At 44.7% G+C, this 19561-nt stretch overlaps 1 protein-coding gene across 2 annotated transcripts in view; it reads left to right on the plus strand.

Moving 5' to 3' along the window:
- IST1 (IST1 factor associated with ESCRT-III) overlaps positions 1 to 19561 on the plus strand; it is a 112626-nt gene that overhangs the window by 31861 nt on the left and 61204 nt on the right. For both annotated transcript variants that reach the window (XM_086945531.1, XM_086945532.1), the window contains exon 6: positions 14115 to 14225. In XM_086945531.1, the coding sequence (XP_086801657.1) occupies positions 14115 to 14225 (111 nt within the window). The remainder of the gene's footprint in view (positions 1 to 14114; positions 14226 to 19561) is intronic.

The raw sequence follows: 19561 nt of genomic DNA on the forward strand, positions 1-19561 counted from the left end.
CTGGAATGTACGGGGTATGCAATCCATGATACGTAGGCACAAAGTTCAGGCATACCTCAAGCGTAGGGGGGTGCACATAGCATTCTTGCAAGAAACGCATCTTAATAGGCAAGAGGGGATTGCGCTGCAGAGGCGATGGAGGGGGCAGCTGTTCAACACGACGTTCTCAGCTTTTGCAAGAGGGACGCTAATTTGGATACGTGCGGGGGTTCCCTTCCAGGTCACTAAAACACTGGTGGACCCTGAGGGTAGATATGTCGCGGTGGAGGGGCGGCTGAGAGGCAGGGTAGTGTCCCTCTGTAGTGTGTACGCTCCCAATGTGGATTTGCCCGCATTTTTGTCCGCACTTTCGGGTAAACTGGCGAGTTACTTGGCGGGGCCGGTGCTCCTAGGGGGGGATTTTAACTCGGTGGCGGATGTGGCTTTGGATAGGTCCCATCCCCCGCTGCGCGCGTCCCCAGCACATAGGGTGGCCAAGCGCAGGCTGGAGTGGCAAGAGAGTTGGGCTCTTACAGATGCATGGAGGGCATTGCACCCCACTACTAGGGATTACTCATTTCACTCGCAGTTGCATGATCTACATGTGAGGCTGGACGCGTTTTTGTGTTCATCGCATGTGCTCTCCGCAGTGGGGGGGGCAGAATATTTGGCTCGGACGATGTCGGACCACAATCCTTTGTTGTTGTCCCTGAACTGGATGGTGGACGTTAACTGCGTACCAACATGGCGCCTGCAACCCGACACCCTGGATGACTTGTTATTTAGGGAGGCCCTTGGAGGCTGTATAGAGCGTTATTTTGAGGAGAACTGTGGCTCCGCCTCCACGAGGGCGGTGGAGTGGGATGCGTTTAAGGCGGTGGTACGAGGGCACTGTATTGGCACACGGCTGAGGCTCGCAAGACTTTGATGGATGATCTGGATAAGGCGGAAACGCGGTTGAGAGACTTGGAGAGGGGTCGCCCGAACCACCCTGAGTTACAGGAGGGGCTTAGCAGTGCCAGGGAGGGGCTGGCAGTGGAACTGGAACGGCTGCGCAGCTTTGATCATAAAGCATACATGACGAAGGCGCATGCGGAAGGCGATAAGGCGGGGTCCATGCTGGCGCGGCTTGCCAACCCAGTCAGGTGGGGTATGCCGATCATGATGATCCAGGAGACTGGGGAGGAGCCTTGCCATACCCAAATCGGGATACTGAACAAGTTTCGGGCGTACTATGAAGGCCTTTACGAGAGTGGAGAGACAGGGGGGATGGACGAGCTAGGCGACTTTTTGGACGGGTTACAACTGCCGAGGGTAGAAGACTCGGAGGCAGAGGAGCTAGGGCGGCCCATTACGATCGGGGAGATAGGGTGTGCAGTGAAGCAGATGGCCAGAAATAAGACCCCGGGTCTCGACGGCCTCCCGATCGAGTTCTATGGTAAATATCTGAAGTACCTTGCCCCCCAGCTGCAAGCAGTCTACAACGAGGCACAATCGAGAGGTCGGCTCCCGGGCTCCATGTGTGAAGCCCTCATGATCCCGCTCTTAAAACCGGGCAGGGAGGGAGCGGCTTTATCCTCCTATCGTCCGTTGTCCATGCTAACGACGGACTATAAGATCCTAAGTAAAATCCTTGCAAACAGGTTGCTAGTACACATGACTGGCCTTTTTCATAAGGACCAGTGCGGCTTTATCCCGACACGTAACACCACTCACAATATCCGTAGGCTTACGAGATTGATGGGGGCCGACTGGCCGGACGCCATCTCTCCATTTGTTCTCTCTATTGACATAGAGAAGGCCTTCGACAGTCTTGAATGGGGATACTTATATGAGGTGATGCGGCGTTTCGGGCTGGGAGATGGATACATAAACTGGACCAGGGTCCTGTACACCGACGCGGTAGCCAGAGTCCGGGTTGGCACTCTGATCTCGAGGCAGTACCCCGTCCGGCGAGGCACTAGACAGGGGTGCTCCCTCTCCCCTCTGTTGTTTGCCCTGGCGATGGAACCCTTTGCTGTGGAGGCCAGATCGAGCCGTCACTACGCCGGCTTGTTATATAGGGACAGGCCGCATCTCATCTCATCATACGCGGATGATCTACTGATGTTCTTAGCTAACGCAGGCTCAGAGCTTTTAGGGGCGAGACGGCTACTGGAGCGGTTTGGGCGGATGTCGGGCCTGAGGGTCAACTGGCCTAAATCCTGCCTGTTCCCCCTGAGATTAGGAGAACCGTGCCCACTCACGGCGCAGGAACTCCGGTGGGAACCGCACTGTTTACATTATCTGGGAGTCTATGTCTACCACACCCCGGCGGATATGCTGGAGGGCAACATCACCCGTTGTATCAATGCTTTGAGAGGGAGTATGGATTTCTGGTCTACACTACCGCTATCCCTGGCTGGCCGGATCTCCTTGCTTAAGATGTTGGCTCTGCCCAGGCTGTTGTATTATTTCAGGACGCTCCCGGTGTGGATCCCGAGCTCTGTTTTTCGGCGGCTGAGGTCTCTGGTCATAGCGTTCTTATGGGGCACGGGGAGGAGGCGTATAGCGCTGGACACCCTAATGCGCCCCAAGGATGAGGGAGGCTTAGCGGTGCCTGATTTTGAGGGGTATTATCTGGCAGCGCAGTTGCAGGTCTTTACTCAGGAGGTCGCGAAAGTGTATAGAGGCCCTGAGGAAGCAAGAGAAGAAGGTACCCAGCGTCACGTGCTGGCGTACATCACATTGCACCAGAAGCTCTTAGTTAGGGGCCTGACGGTGGAGGAACAGACGTTCCGACTCTGCTGGAATCGAGCGCGTAAACGAGCGGGGGTCCGCCTTATGTACGCTCCTGAAATCCCGTTGGGGATGGTTACGGCCCTCCCTCACGGAGGGGACTGGTCGCGCTTGCTGGGATGGGAAGAGGCGGGGATCCAAATGCTGGGCGACTTATACGAGGATGGGGTGCTGCTGCCGTTCCAGGAGCTGCAGGAGCGGTTCGACCTACCGCGGGGCGACTACTTGTTGCACGCGGCGGTCACGGGCGCCATGCAGGCTCATTGGGGGGAAGGCTTGCAGGAACCGGGCGTCTCTATGGCGTGTCAATACACGATGATGGCAGCCGGGACCTTTAAGGCCGTCACCTGCTTATACTCCAGAATGTTGCGGGAAGCTCTACAGCCTCTAGCGGCTCTGAAGGCCAAGTGGGAGTTGGACCTCCAACTGGAGATCCCTGATACGACCTGGGGCCAGCTGCTGCGGCGAGCACGGAAAAGTTCGAGAAACGCCAGATTTCAGTTAATCCATTTTTACGTCATTCATAGGGCATACCTCACGCCGGGGAAAATACGACAATACTTTGGGGTGGAACAAGCTGCTTGCCCCAGGTGCAATACAGTTGGTGCAGACTTGGGTCACATGCTATGGGATTGCCCTTCCTTGGAGGAGTATTGGCAGGGGATTGGGAGGGCCCTCAACAGTGCAACAGACAGGGACATTCAGTACACGAAAGCAGTGGGGGTCCTCCATTGGTTTCCGCATACACCTAGAAATAAGACTACCAGCAAATTCATAGACCTAGGGCTACTTCTGGGTAAGCGGGAGATAACGAGAAATTGGAAATCGAGGACGGGCCCACATATAAAAGATGGTATAGTGAATGCTTGCGGTGGGCGGCGTGTGAAAGCACCTTGAGGTACCAGGTGGCATGGAGAACGAATGATGAGAAGGCTATGGAGAGGGCGACTGCATGGGAATTGATGGTACAGGCGCTACGTGAGGCCGCCGACGAGGAGCAAGAGGAAGTGGAGGAGCTGGGTATTGCTAACCCCGTTACCTTACCAGGGGCCACACCTTAGTGAATGTATGAACTTCCTACGCCACAACAGACGTTCTTTCAACAGTGATTTAGCACAGCGCGACCACGGGGGGGAGGTTGTTGGAATTGGTGGGCTGTTGGGGACCGAAATTTTGGGGTGGGGGAGGGGCGAAAACCACAAAAGCAACCCATCTTTTCTTTTGCAATACTAGCGTCAGACAATGTACGATATCGCAAGGACTATGAGTGAACGGCGGCCGAATTGCCCTTAAGGAGGGGGCGGGCCTCCCAGTACGGGGAACGGTGTACACTGTCATTTCTTGCTCTATGTCGAATTGCTTTCTGAGTCTAATGTCTGTACAATTATATTGGTGATGCAATAAAAACGATGTTAAAAAAAAAAAATGTGATGTGCACTGACTTAAATGTAATGAAGACATTGATACTATGCTCTACTGCAAGTTATGTTCTTCTGTTGTTACTGGACATGGAAACAATAATTAAAAATATAATTGTTTGGCCTTCATCAATGCAATGACAGTGAGCTGTTATATTCTCTATCATTGGCACTTTAACCACAACAGATTGTCCAAAATGTATGGAACTCCATTAGGCCCAGTCTAAGAAATAGCCCAGAGTGCAGTACGTACTTTACCATGTGATGCTAGTGTTAGAATTCCGGAGTATTTTAGACCGAAATGAACAAATGGATTGCAAGAATTGTAGAGGTGACTCTCTGAAGTTAGTAAATGATCTTGTTCATGGTATCTGCCAGGGCAATGTAGGCCTTCTAATTGGGAGCAAACAAAAGAGGAAGCAGTATGCACCCGTTTCTCTTCCCCAGGATTAACTTGCCTAAGAGGTTCTTTTTGACCACAATGCAGGCAGTTGCCCTGGATGTTTATTGTAGCTTTTTTAAGAGTGGAAATTTCACATGAAAGCAGCACGCCTTGCTGTGTAGACTTCAAGGAGTGACACCTTTGTTCCTCTTCTCTCTCCGACAAGTGTATGAAATTGATTATCCTCCTAACATTATCAGTAGGAGCAGTAAGTACTCCTTTCTACAATGCTTAAGCTCTTTCCCTACAAAACCCTTCTGGTACTTGTGGATTAATACAGAGAGGTATTTATCTACCCATGAAGTTAAAACATTGGAAAATAGCTTGATATGAATATTTAGGCAGGATGTGGGCTGTAAAGAGGAACATTGACAAAAATAGTGGCTTTCATCATTGGTGAAAATAAGGACTTAGTCAAATAAAAAGACCAGCATGAGCCAGAAAGCACAGCATTTAAAAAAAATGTTAACACTGAAACGTCATTTACTGGCGCTCTCCTGGCTGATATGCATTTAATAACCTCTGACTTCCCTCACCGTTACCAAATTCTGTAGCACTTTACTAGCTGATGCTGAGAGCCTTTCTAAATCCAGTTTGTTCCGATAGTAGTTTACTTTCCGTTGAAAGCCTCGGGTCATTGAAGAGTAAAATGCAATAGATTGGGATCAAATAACCTTAACAGTTTGCCTTTCATTAGCGCCTCAAAGGGCTGTCTACATTCGCTGTGACCTACTAATATTCCTGCTAAATGAAACCTTGTCAACATCAGAAATCACCTCCTTCACCTATTCTGTACAGGCCCTATTCCCCTCAAGTATTCATCGCCACTTATTGGCCGTACACGAAACAGTTTTATTATCAGTGTACCTTGAAGCATTTCCATACTACCTACTCACTGAGTTCCACGTTGACCATCTCCCTGAATAATCCCTAATTGCGTGAGCATCTTGGTTTTAATGTCCCACTTGGTCTGTCACTTACTCGGCAACATCAGCCATTTGCCTGCGCATTATTGGAAATCCTAGCATGTAAAATGTGTTTATATACATTGTGGGTCGTGTCTTGATCTCAAAAAGGTTCTGTTTTTTTGTGCACATTCTAAAATTACATGCTTAATAATAAAGTCACATTCTTTTTTGACAGGATAGTACTCTTTGGGTACTGAATTCATTGTGTTATTTGCTCCTTAATGCTATACCCTACAACTTCCTAAAGTAAACTTAGACTGCTCAACTCTTACCCACTCTGGTGACTTGATGAGCCATATGACAAAAGGGCATAATATGGTTATCTAGTTAGTATGAATACTATAATTGGCCACGGGACACCAGTATGATAGTACCCTCTATACTTCCCAGTAGCAAATGACAGTGCCCAGATCCGAAGAAAAGGATTAGCATTTATTGCTAAGCAAATGCACCTGACATCACAGGTTATTGGTGGTAAAAAGGCAAGGCATAAAAAAAAATTCACCCTGCTTATGTACAGCCAAAAGGAAATCAAATGGCATATGTATGGCTAAAGTTATACGTAAATAAGAAGATTTCAATTTAATATTAACATAAATCTTAGAAATGTACTTTAAAAACAAAGGTTAAAGTGGGGTTATACGTAGGTCAACTAATAATGCAAGAACTGCAGTGTTCACACCAAAAAAGCACTGAATCTCACCAGTTATACATAACTGACATGAATGTAACTTGCATTGCCGTAGATTTCAGATGCCATCAGTGATGTAACATGGGAGGTCATAAGCAGTGCATCATAGCGGCGCAAGTCATACCTATGTCAGTTATGTACAACTGGTGAATTTCTGTGTTTTCTAGTAAAGTCTGAAAACATAAAAAATCAACTACTCCAGAGAACTCTGCTCGCATTCAATAAAAATTATGATCCCCGATGTTGGAATACTGTCAGAATTTTCCTATGTGGAGGAAGGTGCCTGTATACAATATTTCACAATTTGCTTTACATTTTTAGAGGAGTGTTGAAATGCACCATTCTTGTGATCTACAGTGTTTACAATTGTAATTCGTTTTGACTGTTTGAAAAGTGAAAATAGTGCTCCTTATGAGATCATTTTAAAAAATGTGAATGTTCTTCATGAACCTGTATTCTGTCAATGTGCAATAATTCAGATCTACTCTAATTTTCATAAATTCTAAAAAGATAACTTATGGTGAAGTTCAATAACCAGTAAGACTCAAAGTTGAGTCTGTTTCCAATCATACTTTATTTTTGTAATTAAAAAGGATGAGTTGAAGTGGCTAGTTCAGCCCAGTTGATTGTTTAGCCTAAGTATTCTAATTGTAACTGCTTAATAAAAATACAATCCTGGGCAATGTTAAAGTATATATATATATTTTAAAGAGATTCTTCATATTGAAAGAGGTGCTGCAGGATCTTCCAGTAGACCAGAGATAGCCCTAATGTTTCTGAATGTAATCAACATATCCATGACAGAAAAATGGGATTACAATTAATGAACCCCCCTGTGCTGACATCCAGTTGACAGGTGTGCAGTTTTTTTCTCTTCTCTTCTTCAGTATTGTGACTTTGTTCGCCACACAAGTTTATTTTACCATTTGCCGCCTTGAGTATTTGATTGTTCATTGTCAGTCTTGATGCTATAACACATTTCAATTTTTTTTGTAACGCTCAAATCTGAAGATAACCAGCTCTAAATCCTGTGCAACGAAAACAGCAACCTAGCCAAAATGAGACAGATGTTTAAATAGACTTTTAGAATAATGGCTTCAGTTGTTAAGTTGATAAGGCTTTCTACTCCCTCAGAAGCAAGTTATGTAGTTGTTCCATGCATAAGGTCAAGAACCTTCTAATATGTCCCAGTGTTTTGATCTATACAAGAAATGTAATTCTTAAACTTGTTCAGATATATCTCGTATAGTGCTGCAGGGCTGCAGACTCATTTTAGACCACAGGATGGCCTAACCTACAAGTTCTTATTTGGTGTAATCATGGGACAGATTTCAGAAAATGTTAAGCTGTGCTCAAAATATGGACCCAGCATGAATTTTTATCCAAGTTTGAAAAGTACAGGACTTTGGCAAGCAATTCATTTTGATGTTGGAGGTGTAGGAAAAATCTATTTCGTGCATATCTTGACTCTGACCAGAAGTACAAAATAAAACCGTATTCTCTGGTCAAACCTTCTAAGATGTACAAATTCAAGTTCATCTGTAAAACCAATGATGTTAATGGGCAAGCTTCCCTTGATTACTTTCTGGTATACTTCGTGAATGTTCTTACCTGTTTAATTCCAAGAGTTTGCTACGGCCGGAACAACCTCTAAATATCATAGTCTTATGTCTGATTGCACTTCTCGCATCTACCTTCGTTGTAGTCTGAGATCCTGGCAATCTTTTTTGGAGACCTATATATTCTGTGTATCAAGATACAGTGTGTATCAAGATACTTGTCAAAAGTTTTCGGTCGTCGAAGGGAGGACTGCATGCCAGATATTATGGGCCCAGGTCTTTTTATCCTCTTCTTCCAATAATCTTGTATCACAAAGTGCAACCTTCTTTCTTCTTGGGGACTGATTCCGGAGTGTACCTTTCCATTTCCAATATGTTTTTTGAGTCCATCTTTGTTTAGAACACCTAGATGCTAATTATAAGTATCCCATCAGAGTTGGAGATCTTAGTTTTTTTTTACAGTTTTTTTCCATAGAAGTAATTTCCCTTCCTCTTTCAATTGCCGCCACCTAACTATGTTACTCCTTTCTCGGGGAAGCCTTTGATAGTTTCTCAAGACCAGTTCCCAGAGAGCCCAGATTGGTGGTAGATGTCATTGTATGGAGTCTCTCATATGTTCCTTACCCCATACCAAAGTCTTGCTGCATTATTTCAGACCTTTCACCTGAACTTGGAAAAAAAAATTGCCATACCGAATGGATAGAGTAAATTTGCTCCACATATTCCAGCTGACATTTCTTGAAAAAATAGGCGCATCTTTGAGTCACCTGGGAATGTGATTAAAGGGCGCTAAGACTCTTGGGCTGAAAGTTGGGAGACCGAATCTGCCAGTAATCTGTTCCTTCCTTAGCTATTTCCACGACACTATTTCTATTTTGATCTCCAAATAAAACTATTGATTTTAATGTAGTTGTTTTCCTAGAGCTTTCATATCTAAACTTAGCAGAATTTAGATAAAAGTGTAAGTTGATTTTCAACAATCAACATTTTGAGAAGATTCACGTTTTCATATATTGTTAGTGGAATATTATCCCATTGTTTAAGGCATTTACCAGTCTCCTCCTATCAAGGTTCATTGTTGCGATGTCTGAAGCTTTCTGATTTATCTTTATGCCTAGATATGTCCTGATTTGATCGATGGTCATTACAGTTCATATTCTATTTCATAATTTCAGATTTTCTTCCTTAAACTTATACCCTGAAACTTTTCCAAAAGCCCTAGTTATGTGGTTGATTCTGTTTAATAATCTTTTCATCTTCCTATGCTGAAACTGATTGCCAGAGTTTCCCTTTATTAAGACTTGCTATGGTAGCCTTCTATAGAATCTGAATAGCTAAACACGAGATATGGAATCAGCACCCATCAAAAAGTATCTTCCATAGTCTTTAGTGTCTTTCAGTCAATCAGTAAAATTCATTCCAAATGAACAGGTCCAAACTTGAATGTAGTTAGCTTTCAATTCTTTATTGTGGTATTCAAAAGTAGATAAAAAGATTCCAATATTACAGCAGATTTTTTCTTTTTTTAGCCTCTTTTTTTTTTAGCCTAAAAAAAAAGGCTAAAAAAAGAAAAAATCTGCTGTAATATTGGAATCTTTTTATCTACACAATAAAGAATTGAAAGCTAACTACATTCAAGTTCGGACCTGTTCATTTGGAATGTATTTTACTGATTGACTGAAAGACACTAAAGACTATGGAAGATACTTTTTGATGGGTGCTGATTCCATATCTCGTGTTTAGCATTTTGGGCTTTGCCCTTAAAGGAACAGACTGGGTTGTGTTCCTTGGTTTCCTGAGCACCATCGCTACACTTCAAAGTCACAGATAATCGGTGCAGGTCTCTTTGCCTCAACCCTTGTGCGTATAAGTGTATAGAATCTGAATAGTTCTGGCAAAGTCACCGTGGGCATGTGCTCCCGACGGCCGGGGGCCGTCCGAAGCCCGCCCACTATGTAAATTGCCCACAAAGTGCAAAAATTTGCCGCGCATGAAAAGGGTTAATACTGAACAAATTTATTATTGCCAATAAGTACAGCCAGTTGTCCCTTTTGAAGGCTTTAACAGCATTAACAGAGCTTATCTCTAGTGGGGTCTGAGTTTGTTCTACCAAGTCGATAGCTCAAATTAATAATTGAGTCTCTTTTTAGATTTGTCTCCCCAGGATGAAGCCCTGTTGATCTTTGTGAATCAAGTGTTCAGTTATAATATCAGATCTCCTGTAACAGGGATTCTGCGCAAACACAGAACTGTGCACAGAGACTTAGAACATCAGTGAATTAGGGTGTGCCAAAACTCACCTTGGTACCCAAAATCCCCTACCAGACTAGCAATCCGTGTCATATTAGCTCTTCGTCCTATAGCAAAGAATCCAATGATTAGACAACCTAGAACATGCGACTTAGGACCATCTCAATGGTGGGAAGTGAGAACACTCTTTTGTTATACGCTCATACCAGTCCATAACGGGAGTAAAATAGAGACACGGTAAGGTTAAATTGATTATTTTAACGACGAGATCTCAAGCGCAGTATTTTAATCAACATCAGCTTGCATATGGATAATAATAATACGGACAGCATGGTTACAATTCCATAAAATATAAAAGGAGGAATCATGTTACAATGATAGTGCAAAAGGGTGATGAAAAACGCCTATTTAAAGCACCCTCCCTATCTAGAAACTATGTATTATAAAACTATAGAAGGTCTCTTGAGCTTACTTAGGGAGACCTCATTTACCTGTCTGCTCAGTAAGTGTAAATTACATCAGGACCGGTTAGTCTCTCTGCATGCCTGGAATCTTCCAAGTGTGTGCAATTCTGGCAAGTGTGCTATGATAAAGGCGCCAGAATCCTACTTGGCTTGCAGCTGCCAAATTGTTGTGTTTAGAATGTGTTACACGGACACGCCGATTAACAGGTTTGCACGTTATGATAACCTTGGCGGCTTAGCACTCACTGTACAGGCTGGAGAAACGATGTATGCCTAGAGATGTCGAAAAACAAACCTTTTCTCATGTATAGACCTTCGTGAACGCTAACTCAGCAAAAACAGCCAAGCAGTGTTGTGTGCAGAAGCAGCAAAAGGAAAAATGATGTTTAAACTTCGAACAAGCCATGCTAACTTAACATGCACTCAGAAAGAGGCCCATAAACCATACGACACTCCTAGCAAGGATTCCAAAGAAAATCTTATCACTATTTAGTAGTGTGATACATCTATAAAATTATAGCAACAGAAAAAAGTGATGGACGGAATGCTGAAAATTGTCAAACATTTGTCCTCATACAGAGATCTATGCTTAAATTTGTCGTTTTATTTTTGTTCACCGTGCCATTCCAGTTTGGACCCAGTATTATGCAAATCAGACGTCACTTTGCTCCCACAGGAACAGTCCTGCCAGAACTGCCAGGCCAGGTCCTCCCTGGACTGGAAACAAGCATCCTGGGACTGCTTTAGAGGTATCGCTCCTCAACAGCCAGGCTAGCTTCAATCCAATGGCATGCTCGACGTGCCACTGGATTTAGGCTATCCTGGCTGATGAGGGGTGATAGCCTGAAACCGGTCCTATGAGGCTTGTTTCCAGTCCAAGAAGGACTGGCCTAGCCATTGGGCTGTTGATCTTTTCCTATGGGAAGCAGGGCAAGACTGATTAATATATAGTTGGTCCAAATTGGTGTGGCGTGGGGAGCCAAAAAACAATGGTTTTATGGTCATATCTCTGTACCAGGGGCGAGTGTTTGAAATCAATCCGCATTCCGTCCATCAATTGTTCTTTTTGCATTTGTCACTCTAAGTGGGACAGGGATGCCTGGACGTGGGTCACTTGCTCACCATGGCACTGGATTCAGGCTTTCCTGGATGATGATGGGTGATGCCCTGAAACGGGCCCTGGAATGCTTGTTTGTGGTCCAGGGAGGAGTTGGCCTGGCAGTTCAGGGTAGACTGTTCCCATGGGGAGCAGGGTGAAGACTGATTTCCATATGGTTGGGTCAAAACTAGGTAGCGAGGTGAGCAAAAAAACGATCGATTAATGCTCCGATCTCTGTACTTTCCAGGATTTGGCAATGTTTTGCCGATCAACAAAGAGAGATTTAAAGATTTCTTTTAAAACCGGGAACAGAATAGTTGATAGTCCTTTATACACCTTCCCTAGCTCCAATTTGACTGTGTTTGGGGAGTTAAGTTCTATTTGTTCCTTGAAGAGAGCTGGCAATTTCTGTTTGTTTAACAAGTTCTGCGTTAACATTGAGCAATCTGTAAGGTCTTTCTGATACACACTTCTGTTGGGCCTGTTGTCTGCCTGGTTCAGATACTGCCATTTTGATTTTTGTAGGGAATCATGACTGTTAGGCAACTGATTCTTTAAATGTGGTGTTCATTGAGGATTTAGTTACGATTGGTATGATCCTCAATGCACACAATTTTATATCTCGGTGGCATGGATCCCGAGGGCACCAATGGGATTCTGTACTGCTGCTTAACGTTATTGGTCATGTTGTTGTGAAAGAAAGACTACAGGGTTTCTGTTGGTAGGGATGGGTATTTTTCTGGTTGCAAGGAGTCTTCACTAAGATGGTGAGTGTTGTAATTTGAGTGGCTATTTTCTAAGCATGTGCAATATCTTGTGTATTTGGTGTTGCTTTTGACAAAGTTCTATACCTCCCCAGAGTGTTATGGTTCTTGGGGTAGTAGGAGAATAATATGCTTTTTTTGCAGTTGATGGCTGTATCAATTTTTCCACACAAGTGTTTCTCTTTTGAAAGTTTGGTATATTTTCTAAGTAAGTTTGCCAAAATTTTTTGTGGGTTTTTGAAGCTTGGATAAGTAAAATGCTGCAGTAGTTTTCTGTGTCCACTGAGGTTATATAGGATAGCATGGTCATATCAGAGGTTGAAATATCATCCAGCCCTCTTTGGGTCTTATGAAACTCATTTGTTGGTGATCTGTGATGTCTGAGGAAGTTTGGACCTGATCGTGGTATAAAAAGGTATAAACACTTCAGTGAATCTTAAATAACTTGTGAAATTGGTTTTTATGTCAAATTAGATTGAAATAATTGAGATTGTACGAAGCAGAATTATTAATGGCTTTTCCAGCAACTGATTTTCAAACTGTTTGTGCGTGTGCGCTCTATAGATGCACATTCGGTTTATGGTCTCTACCAAGCTTACCATGCAGTGCATGCGTTTTGGCCCTTTCCTTCCTTCACTTTATTTTGCAAGCTCCCAATGCTTGTTCATTTGTGGTAATGACTAGCAGATCATTGTTGGTTCATTGGTGCTTTAGGTCATAAATACTGAAAAAATGGTTGGTATTGCCATTGTTTTTTTTACAGGCATGCCTATTGGTCATCACATCTTAGAATAATTAATTGTCAATTTTGAGTTTGGTGAACAGAGTACTTCATCGCAGCGGCGGCAGAGTACCATGGAGTACTCTGTCCGCCAAGCTCTTGGTCCACCTGCCTGATTTTGAGTGAGGTGAACCACAAGGTTTACGCCAACGGACAAAAATGTACTCATTTAACGTAAAGTTTCCTCCAGCAGCCTGAGGGGGTATGTGCCATTGAAGGTAAATCATCCGACAATCCACCCAATTGTGAGGTTTTGTTTTTAACTAGGCGTAACCACTTGGCTATTCCTGGCAGTGATGGATAGTAAACATAAAACTTGCTTTGAAAGTTTGTTTTAGGGAAAGTCAATACTTTCAAAGGTTTGGTGTAAGCATACACCAAATTTTTAAATGGCATTGTATCAACCTCTGAGATGGCAGTTCATATAAACCCACAGAGTTTGCCGCAGGTTTGGCGTCAAACTCTAAATTTGGCAGGCGGTGTAAAAGGAGGGTGGTGGATATAAAGTTCTCCGCCATCCTGACTTCCTTTACTGTATCAGACTCTAAATATGGCTCTGAGACATACATTGTTCTTGTTACCTGCCATTGCACACTGATGTAACAAAAACGTGCACCAAGACCCTGCAGAGTGCTCGGTTTCATTTCATGGCTATTTTCCCACCACTCTTCATTCATAATTCTCTGCTTCTGGAATACCTCTTTGCTGCATATGGTCTGCTCTTTCTGAAGTGCACTCTTATGTTTCTTTATTGTCTGTAAGTATTTGGTTTATGTAAACGTTCTTCAGCAGATGATCATGGCCTAAATGCAACTATACAAGTTACTGAAAACATGTTCTTTATACCTGGATTACGCCTTCTTAAGAACGCTTGTCTGAGACATTTGACCTTCTCCGTCTTGTTTTTTTTTTCTTCTTCAGTTAATGCTTAAGTTGAGTGTGGAAGCACCTCCAAAAATCCTGGTGGAGAGGTACCTGATTGAAATAGCAAAAAACTACAATGTGCCCTATGAAGCAGACTCTGTTGTCATGGTAAGTGAACGCGAATGGGTGGGGCTAATGTCTCATCTGAGGCACAACAATGTAATGAGAAGTGAGTGAGAAGGTGCAGCCATTATTCTATTCCAATACAGTCATGGCAGGAAATCAACTCGGACCAGGCATGGTTTCATGTGGGACAAAGTAGGAGGGGATCTGACTCGTAGCCTAGACTTGCTTCCCCCAGTCTTTTTCATCTTGTCTGCCCATTTGACACCTTTACTCTCCCATTTGTGATGAACAAGTGAGACTATAGTCCCTTCCATTTACTAATTTTACTAATTTATATTCATCTTGATGTGCTGCTGCATCGCTGCCAGATTTATCCATGATCATCTTTCTAATACCTTTGTATCCATTTGCTTGATTATCATTCTGTCAGATTAAAGTTTGACTGTATAAGCTTTATTCAGACACTCTAACTCTTGTCGGAACAATACGCATACATCTGATCAAAAGGTACATATCTATAACCAAATACAACCACAAAGTTGTATTAGGTGATTGTGATGGCGCAAATTAAAAGGAAAGATCCCACAAATCAGTTAGGGTTGGCCATAATTGTGCACTTGATCTTGGCTTATTTTCAGTGGGATCCTCGGTTTGGACAGCCGTGCTTTTGTAATCATTGCTCTATTCCAGTGGAAGACCTGGACTTAACAAGTTTTGCAAGCTTTGGCTGTGACAGATTGCGTGGCTTGTGAAAATGGCTTATTTTGAAAGTGCTGAAAATTGACACTCTTCCATCACCTTGCGTCCTATCAATCAATCAAGCGGTATTTATATAGTCCAGCTTGTCACCTGTGAGGGTATCCAGGCACTGTGCTGCAGATCTTAGTCGAAGAGCCAGTTCTTGAGTCCCTTCCTGAATTGGGTCTGCGAGGGTGAAGTGAGAGGTGGAGGGTGTTCCAGGCTTTGGCAGCAAGGTGGGAGATGGAGCGTCGGCAGCAGGTTCATTTTAACTGTACGAGGCGAGCGGAGCGAAGGTTCCTGAGAGGTCAATGTAAATTAAGGATGAAGGTTCATGTCAGTGGGTCCTTAGTCATGGAGGGCTTAGTATGCATGAGTCAGAAGGTTGAATTTCCATCTCTTCTGGATAGGGAGCCAGTAGAGGTCTTTCAGGTTCTGGGTGATGTGGTTCCTCTTGGGCCGGTTGAATTTCAGTCTGGCTGCTGCCTTCTGGTAGTCTGGAGTCTTCATTAGTTTCGTGGTGGTGGTGCCTGTGTAGAGTGCATTGCTATAGCCCAGCCTGCTGGTGATGAGGGCATGCATCACTGTTTTTCTGATCCTTAAGGGGAGCCACTTGAAAACTTTGCGGAGCATGCAGAGGGTGTTAAAATAGGCTGAGGACATGGCTTTGACCTGATGTTTCTTTGAGAGTTTGCTATCCAGAATGGTGCAGAGGTTGCGGGCGTGGTCTTTCGGAGCAGGGTGGGGCTGAGGTCCGATGGCCTCCAGGAGTTGTTTTAGAGTGCGGTGTGTCTGCTGTAGGTCAGGATTTTGGTTTTGTCAGTGTTGAGCTTTAGGCAGTTTTGCTTCATCCAGGCTGCGATATTCTTCATATGGTTGAGAAATTTGATCTTCATCGAGGTGGGGGTCTGCTGAGAGGACAAGTTTGGTATTGCCGGCGTAGGAGATGATGTTGATGTCGTGGGATTTGACGATGTCTGCAAGTGGTGTAATTTAGATGTTGGATAGGGTTGGGCTGAGTGATGATCCTTGAGGGACGCCGCAGATGGTGTGCTTGGGTTGTGAGGAGAAGGGTGGGGGGAGGACAGGTTCTGTGGGTGTGACCCATGAGAAAGGATGATATCCATCTGAGCACATTGTCTGTGATTCCGATCTGGCGCAGTCCATCGATGAGTGTGTGGTGGGATATAGTGTCAAAGTCTGCTGAGAGGTCGAGAAGAATCAAGGTGGATGATTCTCCTTTGTCGAGCAGGATGCAGATGGCTGTTGATTGGCTCTGAAACCTGACAGTGAGAGTTCCGGCAGGTTGTTTCTTTCCAGGTGTTGTATTAGGTGATTGTGATGGCGCAAATTAAAAGGAAAGATCCCACAAATCAGTTAGGGTTGGCCATAATTGTGCACTTGATCTTGGCTTCTTTTCAGTGGGATCCTCGGTTTGGACAGCCGTGCTTTTGTAATCATTGCTCTATTCCAGTGGAAGACCTGGACTTAACAAGTTGTGCAAGCTTTGGCTGTGACCGATTGCGTGGCTTGTGAAAAGGGCTTATTTATTAAAGTGATGAAAATTGACACTCTTCCATCACCTTGCGTCCTATCAAGTCATGAGTTAGAGGTGTATGGTCTTTTCCAGGACTTAGGCCAGAAATGGGAGCAGTGAGATGGGGTGGTAGTTTTGGAGCTCGCTGGCGTCTGCCGAGGGTTTCTTGAAGGGGGGAGGCGGGGGGGATTCTAACATCTGCGTTTTTCCAAGAGTTGGGAAAGGTGGCTGTGGTGATGGAATAGTTGAGAATAGTGGTGAGCTGGTGGCTGATCTCTTCTGAGATTAAATAATCAGTTGTGGCATGGGTCGGTAGGTGCTTCTGAGTGAATGGAGTTCATTAGAGTAGGTGTGTTCGGTGTGCTGAGTTGTTACCATGCGGAGAGCGAGCAGGTGGTCGGCACTAGTGGTTGTTGGGATGTTGAGGAGGTCTCAACATCCCAGGTCTCACAGTTGCTGTGAGGAGGAGACTGAGTTTTCGATGGCTGACGGGCAGGTGAACTATGACGATGGTGAAGAGTTCCTTAGTTTGGTTGAATCTGGTCTCCATCTGATGAGTCCGGGTCTCCTTTTTTTTTTCTTCTTTCTTCTCAGCTTTGAGCTGGCGGTGGTAGATGTTGAGGGCGGACTTGAGGTGGCTTGGTCAGTGTGGTTCCTGCTGGTGAGCCATTTTCTCTCTGGTTGATTGCCTCTGCACTTTAACGTGCTGAGCTCCAAGGTGTACCAGTTGGCTCGTTTGGTGGGTCTGCGTTTTGGCTGTTCTAGTGGGGGCGAATCAGTCGGTGGAGCTTGTGATCCAAGGGTTGAAGTTCTTTACTGCTTGGTTCAAGTTGGTGGTGGCATTGGGCTGTGTGATGCGAAGGGCTGTCTATACACTGGTGCTCAGTGACCTTGGCCCAGCTGCGGAGTGAGGTGGTTGGGAGTGGTACAGGGTGGATCCAGAGAGGGTTAAGTGTACGAAGGAGTGGTATGACCAGGCGAGTTCCATGTTGTGGCTGTATGTGATTCTGTTGCTGGACCTGAAGATGGCGTCCAGTATATGTCCTGCTTTGTGCATGGTGTCTGTTACCAGTTACTTGAGGCCGATGTTGTCCAGTCTTTCCAGTAGGTTGGTGGAGTTTGTGTTGGTGGGGTCATCCAGGTAGAAGTAGAGGTCTCCCAGGAAGACATAGTGTTCAGATTCAATGGCGAGCAGGGTTATGAATTTGGCAGTGGCACAGCGGAGGCCAGTTTGATTCGCAAGCGAGGGTACCTTTGATGGTTGTTTTGTCGTCTGTGTGGAGTTGGAAGTTCATGTGTTCCTTGATCGGCATGGTTTTGTCGTCGGTGATGGTGCAGGTGATCGATTCCTTGTGTACGATGGTGACGCCATCTCCGTGTCTGTTGGCGTGGTTACAGTGATTCATATTGTAGCCGATGGGTTTAGCGGTGGAGATGTCAGGGGCCGATACCCTGGTGATCCAGATCTCTGTAGTGAAGGACAATACGGTGCCGAGGGAGGAGATGGTGTCCCAGCGTTCGGTGACGTGTTTGCAGAGCACTCGGGCATTGATCAGGAGGCAGATGAGTTGTTCGGGGAGGTCTCGGCCAACGGGACAGGCATGGTTGTTGCCACTATGGTGGTCGAGGGCCAGGTGAAGGTGAACCAGCAGAAGATGCAGGTGAAAGGTCCCTCTGTGAAGCCAGGTGATGCCTGGGAGCAGCTGTTGCCTCCGGGGTCAAGGGCACAGAGATCTGCGGCTTTGTAGCTCTAGAAATGTGGGGGCAGGGTTCCTAGCATTAGAAGCGATCAGGTACGGATGGGCGGAGTCGGACTTGCCTTTGGGACGCTGCTGCGAGGCTGCACAACAACCACCATAAGTAGTCCAGGAAACCGCATGGGTGAGAAACGGCAGAAGCAGGCAATGGACGCATCAGAGGGGCTAGAGTGAAAATAAGCACTGCGGAGGGGACGCAAAAAAAGGGGCACAATAGTAAAACAGGGAGCAGACTAAATAAAATAAAATTACAACAAGTACCAGTGAGCCTGGCAGACTGCAGAATTTAAACAGCAGCCTTGCGGCAGAGCACAGGGCTGCATTCTCCAGGAGCTGAGCAGTGGGGAAGCGGAGCACGGCCAGGAGGCCAGAGCCTACTTACGCAGCGGCCTTCATGAGTAGTCCTGGGTGGTGGGAGGTGCAGGCATGGAAGTGGGAGGTTGGCGCGGTAAACATTATAACACAATAATTCACTCACTCTTTGGCTTTCCTTCAGAACAACGTTTGCTAATGTGCTCAAGATAAGAGTAACTGCAGGTATTATTGTAGAAGGGGTGGTCTTATCTGAAGGAGCAAGATGTTGTTTTTCCTGTTTTCTCCACTCTATTCTTCTCTTTGTTAGTGGCAGCAGCAATACCATGCTCCTGATCCTCGGCATTCAGTATGATCTACCTTTCATTCATCTATTTAACCGAGCATAACACTAATGACCACCATATCCGATATACCACAATAGTTATATGAACTCGTTCTCAACTCCTTGTAGACCTATGCTCTCCATCTTGTGAGTCTCTCTGACATAATAAATAGAATCTCTCTGTAAATGTGTTTTGTTATTAAAAAAGAAATACTTGGTTTGTTATTGAAATTTATTTTGACAAGAACAAAATGTATGCATGGCAATTGTGTCTGCCTTTAAAAAATAAAAACACCTATCCAATTAGCTGTATCGGTCGTAATAAAATATGTTTGACTGGAAACACTGCAGTATCATTTTGCTGCTAAAATAAAAAACGGGAAATGATCATCCCATATTTAAGCTGATCAAGAGTGAATTTACTGACTAGGTCACCTTAAGAACTCTGCACCCCATCCTGTCCAATAATACACATAGAAAGTCCTTCAGTCAGATTTTTTTTCTGCCCATTGAGCAAAAATCCTATAATACTGCTCCCTTTTTATAATTCTTTTTTTTCTGACTGAAAAGTTGAATCTTATTTGTCCGCCAATGATTATTCCTGCTGTCTTTGACAGGTTTTCTTTCTGTAGAAGAATGTCAATGAAGGAGGTACCTGACGTATTGCTGTTTGACTTCCCATGCCCTACTTGCATGTTACGATAGGGTC

The sequence above is a fragment of the Lissotriton vulgaris genome, chromosome 12 (genome assembly GCF_964263255.1).
Source record: "Lissotriton vulgaris chromosome 12, aLisVul1.2, whole genome shotgun sequence".
Lineage (NCBI taxonomy): Eukaryota > Metazoa > Chordata > Amphibia > Caudata > Salamandridae > Lissotriton > Lissotriton vulgaris.